Source organism: Dendropsophus ebraccatus, chromosome 12 (genome assembly GCF_027789765.1).
Source record: "Dendropsophus ebraccatus isolate aDenEbr1 chromosome 12, aDenEbr1.pat, whole genome shotgun sequence".
Classification (NCBI taxonomy): Eukaryota; Metazoa; Chordata; class Amphibia; order Anura; family Hylidae; genus Dendropsophus; species Dendropsophus ebraccatus.
This window is the reverse complement of record NC_091465.1, coordinates 78,471,903-78,484,511: the sequence shown is the minus strand read 5'-3', so window position 1 is coordinate 78,484,511 and position 12,609 is coordinate 78,471,903. Positions and strand designations below refer to the sequence as shown.

The following is a 12,609-nucleotide window of genomic DNA, read 5'->3' as shown; positions in this document are numbered from 1 at the left end:
GTTGTTTTGTCTATGGGTTTTCCACATTTCCAACTGGATAATAGGAATTACTTGTGTGTATGGCCAGCAGATGGCGAAAGAGTTTAAGGTTCCAATTTCCATGAGAGGAAAATAAATGAGGAAAGGAAAACGAAACTTGCACCATTTCAGTTTCGTTTTTTGAGAATCAAAACATAATACTATGTACAGGTGAAGACACGGACAATCAGGAAGCAGGCTGGAGAACAAGACACCTTTTATACTAGGAGGTAGGTCTGTCCGCCCTTTAAGAAATCTGTTGTTCAGCATACATTAAGATTTCTTGTTTCAAGCACCGAACTTCCAAAAAGTTGTTTTCTGAAAAATCAACAAAAACACTCAAAAATATTGCAAAATTTTATTGCTCTGTAGAGGGCACTTTGGTGGTTATAGGGGCACTGTGGGGATCCAGTAGAGTATTACAGCTCTGTAGGGGGCACTGTGGTGGTTATAGGGACACTGTTGCTGTAAGGAGAGTATTATAGCTCTGTAAGGGGCACTGTGGTGGTTATAGGGGCAATGGTGCTGTGAGGAGAGTATTATAGCCCTGTAGGGGGCACTGTGGTGGTTATAGGGACACTGTTGCTGTAAGGAGAGTATTACAGCTCTGTAGGGGGCACTGTGGTGGTTATAGGGGCACTGGTGCTGTGAGGAGAGTATTATAGCTCTGTAAGGGGCACTGTGGTGGTTATAGGGACACTGTTGCTGTAAGGAGAGTATTATAGCCCTGTAGGGGGGCACTGTGGTGGTTATAGGGGCACTGGTGCTGTGAGGAGAGTATTATAGCTCTGTAGGGGGCACTGTGGTGGGTATAGGGGCACTGTGGGGAATTAGGAGAGTATTATAGCTCTGTAGGGGGCACTGTGGTGGGTATAGGGGCACTGTGGGGAATTAGGAGAGTATTATAGCCCTGTAGGGGGCACTGTGGAGGTTATAGGGGCACTGGTGCTGTGAGGAGAGTATTAAAGCTCTGTAGGGGGCACTGTGGAGGTTATAGGGGCACTGGTGCTGTGAGGAGAGTATTAAAGCTCTGTAGGGGGCACTGTGGAGGTTATAGGGGCACTGTTGCTGTGATAAGAGTATTAAAGCTCTCGGGGGGGGGGGGGGCTGTGGTGATTCAGGAGAGTATTATAGCCCTGTGGGGGCACTGTGAAGGTTATAGGGACACTTTGGGGATTCAGGAGAGTATTATAGCACTGTAGGGGGCACTGTGGTTGCTATTGGGGCACTCTTGCTGTAAAGAAAGTATTATAGCTCTGTAGGTGGGGCACTGGTGATTCTGATGGCACTGTTGTTGTGATAAGAGTATTATAGCTCTGTAGGGGCATTGGTGATTCTGATGGCACTGTTGCTGTAAGGAGAATATTACAGCCCTGTAGGGGGCACTGTGGAGGTTATAGGGGCACTGTTGTTGTGATAAGAGTATTATAGCTCTGTAGGGGGCACTGTGGTGATTCTGATGGCACTGTTGCTGTGATAAGAGTAGAGAGTGCTGTGGTGGTGATTGGGGTACTGTGAATGTAAGGAGGGTATTTTGATTCTATAGGGGGCACTGTGGTTGTTATGGGGTTACTGTGGCGGTGAGGACAGTATTATCATACCAAATCCTTTCAAGACCATGCCCATTTTTATTTATACATTTTTTTAAAGGATTTATTTTCACCCCTGCAAGTTACAGTAAACATTTTATCTGTATTCTGTGGTTCAAAACGGTTATAACAATGCCAGATTCATGTAGCTTTGCTTTTATTAGTAATTTAATATTTTAATCGTTTGTGGAAAAAATTGTTATTTTGTTTACTTTTTAATTTGGAAAATAAAAGTAGTCATTTGAATTTATATTTATATTTTTTAAAGCATTAGTCTCATCTATAAAAACTTGTGACATGGCATGCAGACGTATCAAAAGTTCTGATTGGTCAGGGTTTTACCGTGCGAGATCAGGAATAACATAATTTAGTAACTCCAGCGATTCCATAGACAGTGATACCAAATTCTTGTGTGTTTATTTATTTATTTACTTATTTATAAAATGGAAAGGGGGGGGGGCTAAACTTTTATTATGGGATGGGATTTTCTTTTATTGAATTTTCTTTTTCTTTTTTTAAAGCAATAATTTGTAGCACCCCGGGGTGTCTTCTATAATAACGCCAATGATCAATGAGATCAGTGCTGAATTACAGTGGGCTGCTGGAGCCCATTGTAATCAAGCACCAAGCCGGGATCAACATTGTGGCACTGAGGCCAGGCCCAGGTAGAAGCAGTCTTTTAAGGAATGAGGATTAAAAGCCATTTAAATGCAGCTGTCAGTTCTGACAGCTGCATTTAAATGGCTAATTAGCCAGGAATGTCGATCGACTAGTGTCTGCTAACAGCCTCGGTCCCCTAATGTAGTGATGGGTCCTTTTTATTAAACATTGCAAAAAGAAGACAGGTGTAGTGAAAACCACAAAAGAGCAAATGGCATATAATTATCGTAAGTGGAGTAATCTCCTATTCTGATATGGAATTGGTCGAGAAGATCTAGGCTGTGATTAAGAAATTTTACTTTGTAAGGAACATAATAGACAGTGATCAAAGCGCCACTATGATTTGTAGATGGAAATTATATGTTGAGCAGAAGATATTAGATGAGATAAGAGATGTTTTTATTATTAGCTTTTGTGGAGTAGTGGATCCCAGTGTCCTTCTTAGAACTGGTATAGACCCTGGAAAAAGACAGAGATGGACATTTATAAAACATTTGGTCTTTTTGGATGCAGACCTACGCTCCAAAGTGGTCGTCTCTAACCTATATCAGGAAAAGTACCAAACAAAAAGGGTAGACTAGGATTGCATGTAGGTCTAGCTTAAAACTGTTCTGTTCCAAAAAAATATCTGTAATGGGACTCAAACCAAGTTCATATTGGACAAAACTTGGCAATGGAGTCTACTCAACCATGATTTAAAGAGCATGAGCCCACCTGGTATTTTAGTGGATTTAGTTCAACCTTCTCTGAATGTCTACTTTCTAAAGACATTTTAGTAATAAAAGATGAAGTTCTGTTCTCACTAAGCCTTTCTTATTTTTGTTTAGGTGAGTGTCTTCAAAAATGGATTTTTCTTACAACGTCCTCACTGAAGAAATGCAGGATACTAATTCTGGCCATTCAGGAACTGATTCTTTTGAGAAGATCACTGATGAAGAAATAAAAGAAATTCAGTCTGCTTTAGAAGATGGTGACCTCTGTAGAGCTACTGAAAGACTCATCAAAAGCCTTGAGGAAATAGAAAATGCCCTATTAAACATTGCCATCACAGGGGAGTCGGGAACAGGAAAGTCCACTTTTGTTAACGCCATCCGTGGAATGGGTGATGAAGAAGAAGGTTCTGCTCCAACTGATGTGGTGGAGACAACAAAGGAGCCAACACCGTATACACATCCAAAGTATCCTAATGTGACTTTTTGGGATCTTCCGGGAATAGGAACTCCAAATTTTGCAGCTGCTCATTATCTTCAGTCTGTTCAGTTTAGTCAATACGACTTTTTCATCATCATCTCATCAGAGCGCTTTAAGCAATGTGACATTGACCTAGCAAAGGCGATTAAAGCTATGGACAAGAAATTCTACTTTGTAAGATCCAAAGTTGACAACGATTTGGATGCCTCCCAAAAACGAAGGAAGAAGACTTACAATGAAGAGAAAATTCTAAAAGTAATTCGAGATAACTGCATTGAAAACCTCCATGATGGGGGAATTACCGAGCCTCAGGTGTTTCTTCTCTCATGCCTGGACTTGGACAAGTACGACTTCCATAAAATGGAAGACACTCTAGAAAAGGAGCTTCCAAGCCACAAGAGACACATATTCCTGATATCTCTACCCAACATTTCTCTTCCTGTTCTTGAGAAGAAGCGTAAGGCTCTGAGGAAGAACATCTGGAAGTGGTCTACTCTTTCTTGTGCAGTGGCTGCAGTCCCGATCCCAGGCCTCTCTGTAGCTTGTGATGTATTAATTCTGATAAAAACCATGAGGAACTACCGAAGTGCTTTTGGCTTGGATGAACAGTCACTAAAAAAGTTAGCCGATAAATCCGGTAAAGACGTCAGCGAGTTAAAATCTGTGCTCAAGTCTCCTCTGGACATAAAAGAGATAAATAAAGAGCTTGTGATCAAATTACTAACCAAAGGGGCTGGAGGGGCTCTCATGGTGATTGAGTATGCTTTTAGCAATATCCCAATTGTAGGTAGCATGGCAGCAGGGGCCATCTCATTCGGTACCACTTACTGGATGCTCCATGGCTTCCTTAATGAGACTGCTGAAGACGCAGCGCGTGTTCTTAAAAAGGCATTGGAGACGCCCGTGTAAGCATATTTCTTGCTTAGAATAAAATGTTGGAACAGCTTCTGGATATGGAGGGAAAAAATTTTAAGACAGATCTTGTTTACTGATTTATGTAGTGTGTAAGCTAATAGATCCCATTCCAGTTTGTTTATCTTGTATACTTTTGTCTGTTGTTCCTTTTTTAATTTTTTTTACTTAATTTTTTTATATAGAAAACTAAAATGTACTGTATAAGACATCACCAATCTAGCCTAACAATCATATGTGAGTGCTGGTAACCTCAATCCCCTTATCCTCCATCCTTTCAAGAGTAGAGAGCAGAGTTTTTTTTTTTTAAATAAAGGAACCTATACTTATATACAGTGAACCTTATTTTTTTCCATAATCTGAATTACGAGGGACTGTAATGTACACTGATGATATAGTCTATGCTCTCTGTGAAGATGAAGTAGAAGCCATCTCAAAATATTATTCAAAAGGACCCGGTGTAACACAGTGGACAGGAAAAGTCATGGAGAACATAATTTAACTCTACAGGAAACTACCTCTCATGACCCAAAAATATAGACCTTACAATTTACATTATAAAAATTTCAACACTAGGATAGTCAGGATCTGTGAAGTCCTCCTTCGTTAATGCCATCTGTGGTCCTCACAGTGATGATGAGGAAGAAGATGATAACTTGGGTTCACTGAAAGCCACAACAGAGGCCACAACCTATCCCCATCCCAAGCTGTGAAATTGGGTATATCAGGACTCTCAACTATATCAGTCAACCACTATCGTTATGACTTATTTATTATCATAGCTTCTGAAGAGTGAGACACCCCATGTCATGGAACTGGCCAAGAAGATCTTGTCATCAAGAAGAAATTCTACTTTGTAAGGAGCAAATAAGACACTGACTTAGGAGCTTCCAAAATTGAAAAAGAGTCCAACAGCACCTTTAGTGTTTATACACAGGTGGCTTATACAAAAGGCGGATGCACGCTGGAACACCCACTGTCCTCACTGTGGGTAATAGAGACACTGAAAAGAAAGGGTTCCTGCAGCTTCCAAATGCAAATGATGTGGTTTATTCACATGACCGGGTACACAAATGCAACGTTTCGACCCTAGCAACGGGTTGACAACGCTTGACAAAGACCCGTTGCTAGGGTCGAAACGTTGCATTTGTGTACCCGGTCATTTGCATTTGAAGCTGCAGGAACCCTTTCTTTTCACTGACTTAGGGGCTAGCATGGTTCGCAGATAAGAGGTACGATAAGCATGAGATATTACATGAGATACGAGAGATCATTGACAAGGATGCAAGTAGTCGATACTACAAGCCTGCATTTTTTTCTCTCATTACCTAGTGACAGGTACACTTTAACTATTACTATTCTAGCTAAGTCCTGATCTATAGGAACATCGACAGCGGCCTTTTTTTGCAAAAGGTCTCAGCCTGAGTTTTCCTTCCAAAGATCATCCATTATTTATTGTAACTTCTACTAAATTTATCCATGGTATGTTTTTGTAAATTGTAATTTATGGATAATGTAAATTGTGTATTAAAGCATATTTATTTCCAGATAGGTGTTTGAGTTTTCTTGTACAGACGTGCCACAAGGTTCATTATTAAGTCATTCGAGTCTAAATATGGAGTGTGGGTGATTTTCTTTGTAGAAATCTTTTTCATATGGTAGACACTGAATGTTCCTCAGGATAGAGGATAACTGGTCAAAGGGGTCTGACTGCTGGCACCCTGCAATCTTCAGAAGGAAATTTGACTTTCGAAAGATCGGTTAGGAAGCCCCTCCATCACCGCCCGCTCTTACCTGCTCGCTGTTGGCACACGTAGTAGCGCCGATAGCGAACGAGGAGCAAGAGAGCGCTGATCTGACAGGTCAGTGCTCGCTTGCTCCTCACAATCCCTTATCGTATAGAACAACAAAAAAAGAGAGAGAGGAGGAAGAGGACATGAGCTTATGTGTACCTGACTGTACAGGTCTCCAAATGTAAAATATCTTCTCATTATAGTTTCAGGGTTATTCTGAGCAAAACAAAAAAAACATAAATGTGTTCAGCTCAACATATCCCACCAATATTCAGTCAATGTCCTTTCCTAGACAACCCCTAAAAACTAAGTTTCCATTGGGCAAAATAATGTTACTTTAAAAAAAACTTGGGACATACCCTCCTCCCCAAGAGCATTATTTTATACAGTGGTGCCTTGGATTCCGAGCATAATTTGTTCCCGGGCAGCACTTGTAATCAAAATTCACTCTTAAACCAAAGCAAATTTTCCATAAGAAATCACTGATATGCAGACAATTGGTTCCATACCCCAAAAATGATTTGTTATTCTGAATAACATGTAAAACAGATGAAACAAACAATGAGAAACAGCTGAATATGTGATATTATTATTATTAAGTTACTGTACAGTATAGCAATCAGCATGTGGTGTATAATGTATAGCAGGCCCGGATTGGTAATCTGGCAAAGCGGGCACATGCCCGCTGGGCTGCCAGTATTACCAATCCGGGGGCCGCCGTTCCTGGCCCCCATGTGCGCCGGCCCTCAGCAGTGGCTGCAAGAATAGCGCAGCCGGCCGCTGCGCTATTCATTCAGCCTCTGCAGAGAGCCGGCGCCCTGGCCCTTTAACTGTGAGCGTTCAAGATGAACGATCACAGCTTGCAGCGGCCGCACTCTGCCTCTGACTGACAGAGCCAGGGAGCCATTGGCCCCCGGCCCTGCCAGTCACTCCTGTGGCCGGCCAGTCTTCCTAGCTGGAAGGTGTCATGGCCAGCCCGGGGCTGCAGACGTGCCGCGCGCAGGCAGGTCTGCAGGCACCTCTAACAGGACCCCAGCGGCTGACGTCACTTCCCTGACGCGCCGCTGAGGACCTGTGAGAAGAGACGCCGCCGACGCGCTGCAGCAGGGAGAAGAGGCTGCAGACTAAAGATCCGGGACCGGAAGGAAGAAGCTGCCGGGAGCGAGGTGACAGGTGAGAATGTGTGGGGGTTTTTTTTAACCCCTTAACATGTGGCCATGGTGGGGGGGGCACAGGGGGGGGGGTATTCTATATTGGGGGGGGGAGGCACGGGGGGGGGGCTATTCAATATTGGGGGGATGCACAGGGGGGGCTATTCTATATTGGGGGGAGGCACAGGGGGAGGCTATTCTATATTGGGGGAGGCACAGGGGGAGGCTATTCTATATTGGGGGAGGCACAGAGGGAGGCTATTCTATATTGGGGGATGCACAGGGTGGGCTTTTCTATATTGGGGGAGGCACAGGGGGAGGCTATTCTATATTGGGGGGAGGCACAGGGGGAGGCTATTCTATATTGGAGGGAGGCACAGGGGGAGGCTATTCTATATTGGGGGAGGCACAGAGGGAGGCTATTCTATATTGGGGGGATGCACAGGGTGGGCTTTTCTATATTGGGGGAGAGGCACAGGGGGGGCTATTCTATATTGGGGGGGATGCACAGGGGGGACTATTCTATATTGGGGGGAGGCACAGGGGGAGGCTATTCTATATTGGGGGGATGCACGGGGGGGGCTATTCTATATTGGGGGGAGGCTATTCTATATTGGGGGGATGCACAGGGGGAGGCTATTCTATATGGGAGGATGCACAGGGGAGGCTATTCTATATTGGGGGATGCACGGGGGGCTATTCTATATGGGAGGATGCACAGGGGAGGCTATTCTATATTGGGGGGATGCAGGGGGGGTATTCTATATTGGGGGGATGCACGGGGGGGCTATTCTATATTGGGGATGCACAGGGGAGGCTATTCTATATTGGGGGGATGCGGGGGAGGATATTCTATATTGGGGGGATGCACAGGGGAGGCTATTCTATATTGGGGGATGCACAGGGGGGCTACTCTATATTGGGGGATGCACAGGGTGGCTACTCTATATTGGGGGATGCACGGGGGGGGGCTATTCTATATGGGGGATGCACGGGGGGGCTATTCTATATGGGGGGATGCACGGGGGGCTATTCTATATGGGGGAATGCTCAGGGGGCTATTCTATATGGGGGGATGTTCAGGGGGGCTAATCTATATTGGGGGATGCAGGGGGGCTATTCTATATTGGGGGATACACGGGGGGGCTATTCTATATGGGGGGATGTACAGCAGGGGGGCTATTCTATATGGAGAGATGTGCAGCGGGGGAGGGGAGGCTATTATATATGGAGGGATGTATAGATGAGGATGTATAGAGGAAGATGTTGCTGGAGCATGAAGCCTAAAATGTCTGTCTGGCAGATCCCGTGGAGAGGAGTCATGGCCAGAGAAGCCTTCATGATGGCCGGAGCCAGATGGAGAAGAAAAGGAAAAGTGGACGTCTCTTCATGCAGAGAAGACGCCTACTGTGAGTGACAGGATGTAACTGCACTATAATCACCTATAAGGTCTGCAGAACCTTTACACAGCTGGGATCTACATCTGTATCAGGGTGTCAAATTCAGGCCCTCCAGGTGTTGCAAAACTACAATTCCCGTCATGCTTTAGCTGTCCAGTCATGATGGGATCTGTAGTTTTGTAACAGCTGGAGGGCCGGAGTGTGACACCTGTGTTCTCTGGTCACTGCTTTGGGAGAATATTGGTCTTTATATAGCGGCTGTTATTTGGTGCCAGTATAGTGGTATCCAGTCACTGTATGCTGAGAGTAGTGGGCATGGTGTGATGGTATAGTGGTATTATCCAGTCACCGTATGCTGAGAGTAGTGGGCATGGTGTGATGGTATAGTGGTATTATCCAGTCACCGTATGCTGAGAGTAGTGGGCATGGTGTGATGGTATAGTGGTATTATCCAGTCACCGTATGCTGAGAGTAGTGGGCATGGTGTGATGGTATAGTGGTATTATCCAGTCACCGTATGCTGAGAGTAGTGGGCATGGTGTGATGGTATTACTCGTCCTGTGTATTCTGGTATTATTGGTAATATTAGTGTTTTATATAGTGGATTGTATTCAGTCACAGTGTAGTGGTATTAGTCACTATGTGGTGATAATGGCCGTGCTCATGGTGTGGTGATATTATTTGTTACTTATATACTGGTAGTATAGGAAATATTGGTGGGTTTGCTTAGTGACAGTATGGCAGTAACGTGTACAGTATGGGGATAATATTTGCTTACTGGTGTTATTAACTATGAAGGTATCATGCACAGAAAGTTCTAGATAGATAGATAGATAGATAGATAGATAGATAGATAGATAGATAGGAAATAGATAGGAGATAGATAGATAGATACAGGGCCGCCATCAGAGGGGATGATTGACAGGCAGAGAGGTCCGTTACTGGCCTCTCTGCCTGTCAATCATCCCGCCGAGCGCGCTGACAGGCAGAGCGCAGTGACTAGATACAAGCGGGGAGCCGCCCACCATGACTACTTCCCCGCTTGTATCTAGTCACAAGCCGGAGAATAAAAGTCATTTTCTCCGTTATAAAGCACCTGCTGCGGCCGTGGTCGGTACTTGTCGCGGCCGCTCCAGGTGCTTTATACAATGCTCAAGGGAACTGATCGGTTGATTGTTTCCCTTTAAGGGAGTAGTGGGGGACATGGCTAAATGAAGCAGAATTGATATACCATGATATGGTATGTGGGCTGCTGGGGTTTGATTGCCAGGGCTGATTTTAAGTCCCAGTCCGGCCCTGATGTATAGTAACTGTATAACCCTGATAACACAGCAGCAGTTTGTAGATACAGAATGGAACTGCAGATCCCCATAATGCAGGAGCGTAGTACAACAGGCTAGAATAGAGAAGCAGGGCTGCTGCCAGAGGTTTGTGTGGTCACATGACAGCAATGGGGAAGGAGGGAAGGTGTTCAGCATGGACCAATCAGGAAGTGAGAACCACAGAGCTGTGCAAGAGGACAGAGACAGAAATTTTATATGCAGCATTTGAATGACTGAGTGTAAGTGCAGGCACATTATAGCAGCAGTGTGAATGGCTGGGTGTGAGTGCAGACACATTATAGCAGCAGTGTGTATAGCTGAGTGTAAGTGCAGGCACATTATAGCAGCAGTGTGTATAGCTGAGGGTAAGTGCAGACACATTATAGCAGCAGTGTGTATAGCTGAGTGTGAGTGCAGGCACGTTATAGCAGCAGTGTGTATAGCTGAGTGTGAGTGCAGGCACATTATAACAGCAGTGTGTATAGCTGAGTGTGAGTGCAGGCACATTACAGCAGGAATGACGAGGATGGGAAACACAAGGGCTGACAGAGACTGCAGGGAACATGAAGGAATGAGCAGGGCAGATGTGGGCACATACATGCAGCACTCTCTGTCCGGGGAGAGAGGGGTTACAGCTATAAAGAGATTACCTCCACAGTCCTGTCCCGTGATGTAAGCCCCAGCCTGAAGTAGATCTGCTATGATTTGGCTGATATGATTCCCCGAACTGCTGTATACAGCTCCTGCAGCAGCTGCGGCATGTACCGTCCACGGCTGCAGCAGTAGCTGTATGCCCAGAAAAAAGGACTTTAATCCCCCAGGCGTGTGACAGGCAGCGGTGAGGAAGTAGTCAACTGGGCGGCTCCCTGCCTGTATCTAGTCACTGCGCTCTGCCTGTCAGCGCGCTCGGAGGGGATGAATGAGAGGCATAGAGGTCCCTTACTGGCTTCGCTGCTGCCTGTCATGCGCCCAAGAGATTAAAGTCCTTTTTTTCCCGAGTATACAGCTACTGCTGCAGCGGTACGTGCCGCGGCTGCTGCAGGAGCTGTATACAGCAGTTCAGGGAACTATATCAGCCCGATTGGGCTGATTGGTTCCCTTTAAACCAAGGTACCACTGTATTTTGAAATATTGAACAGCAGTTTCAATTGTTTTGACCGCTTATTTAGTAAAACAGAATAATTCTCCATATTGCAGACTCCTCCTGGTATATCAACCCTATTGCGCACTTTTGAACCTTCTCATATGTCACTTACATACATATTTTAAAAAAACGGACGCTTATTACACACCACTTGTAACCAGCCACGCCATTACTGACATGGTATATGGTACAAACATTTTATATTCCACAAATCAAACAAAAATATCTCTAGAATGAAGTCCCAAGTATATAGTATATATCGATATGAAAAATGAACACATATGTGACCAGATATCAATGGTCATGTATGGTAATGGATGTGACCAGTGGAGACGCCATTTTCATGGGTTTATAGAAGGACCGATGATCTATATAAGTACATAAAATGCATCCTCGAATAACAAATTATGTTGTGTTCTTAAAGTGTACCTGTCGTTTTAACTTTCAGAATCCAAATCAACAGTAGAAGTGATATAAAGCAAGTTTGCAATTTACATTCATTATTTTTGTAGTTATCATGCTGTAAAACAAAGCTGAACTTACCAGAAATCCAGGTCCAGTCTCCAGAAGGCAGCTATATAACAGCTTTACTTACTGTATCCTGGTCCAGTGTCCTGAAGACAGCTATATAACAGCTATACTTACTGTATCCAGGTCCAGTCTCCTGAAGGCTGCTATATAACAGCAATACTTACTGTATCCAGGTCCAGTCTCCTGAAGGCAGCTATACAACAGCTATACTTACTGTATCCAGGTCCAGTCTCCTGAAGGCAGCTATAGAACAGCTATACTTACTGTATCCAGGTCCAGTCTCCTGAAGGCAGCTATACAACAGCTATACTTACTGTATCCAGGTCCAGTCTCCTGAAGGCAGCTATAGAACAGCTATACTTACTGTATCCAGGTCCAGTCTCCTGAAGGCTGCTATATAACAGCAATACTTACTGTATCTAGGTCCAGTCTCCTGAAGGCTGCTATATAACAGCAATACTTACTGTATCTAGGTCCAGTCTCCTGAAGGCAGATTTTATGACTTGTGCTGGTTAAAGAAAACAGACTAAACCTATGAATTCCGGCCAGTACAGCGAGTGACGGCTCAATGTGTCCATCAATCACATGACTGTCTTCTCTCTGTGAGCTCAGATGGCCTGGGATACACGGGACTTCCTGTGTTCTGTTTCCTGTTTTTTTTTTAGGGAAAAAAAAACAGTCAGAAAACAGGAAGTGCTGTGTTTTCCATAATAAAAAAAAATAAAATAAAATAATAATAGTAATAATAATAATAAATGTAAATTGCAAACTTGCTTTATATCACATCTACTGTTGATTTATATTTTAAGTAAAAGTAATAATGACAGTGACACTTTAAAGGGTTTTCCATATTTCCAACTAGATAATAGGAATTAGTTGCACTGCATGTGTATAGCCA

The 12,609-nt window shown here is 44.1% G+C and overlaps 1 protein-coding gene across 1 annotated transcript; it reads left to right on the top strand.

Annotated features, from left to right (window-relative positions):
* The first annotated feature begins 117 nt into the window (after window positions 1-117).
* LOC138769223 (interferon-inducible GTPase 5-like) lies at window positions 118-4,647 on the top strand. Its single transcript, XM_069947544.1, has 2 exons — window positions 118-248; window positions 3,095-4,647. The coding sequence occupies exon 2, from the start codon at window positions 3,111-3,113 to the stop codon at window positions 4,365-4,367; it is 1,257 nt and encodes a 418-aa protein (XP_069803645.1). The 5' UTR covers window positions 118-248; window positions 3,095-3,110; the 3' UTR covers window positions 4,368-4,647.
* Window positions 4,648-12,609: the final 7,962 nt, after the last annotated feature.

Bases quoted from the DNA above. Each gene is read 5' to 3' on its own strand.
- LOC138769223 (XM_069947544.1), top strand. From the start codon at position 3,111: ATGGATTTTTCTTACAACGTCCTCACTGAAGAAATGCAGGATACTAAT.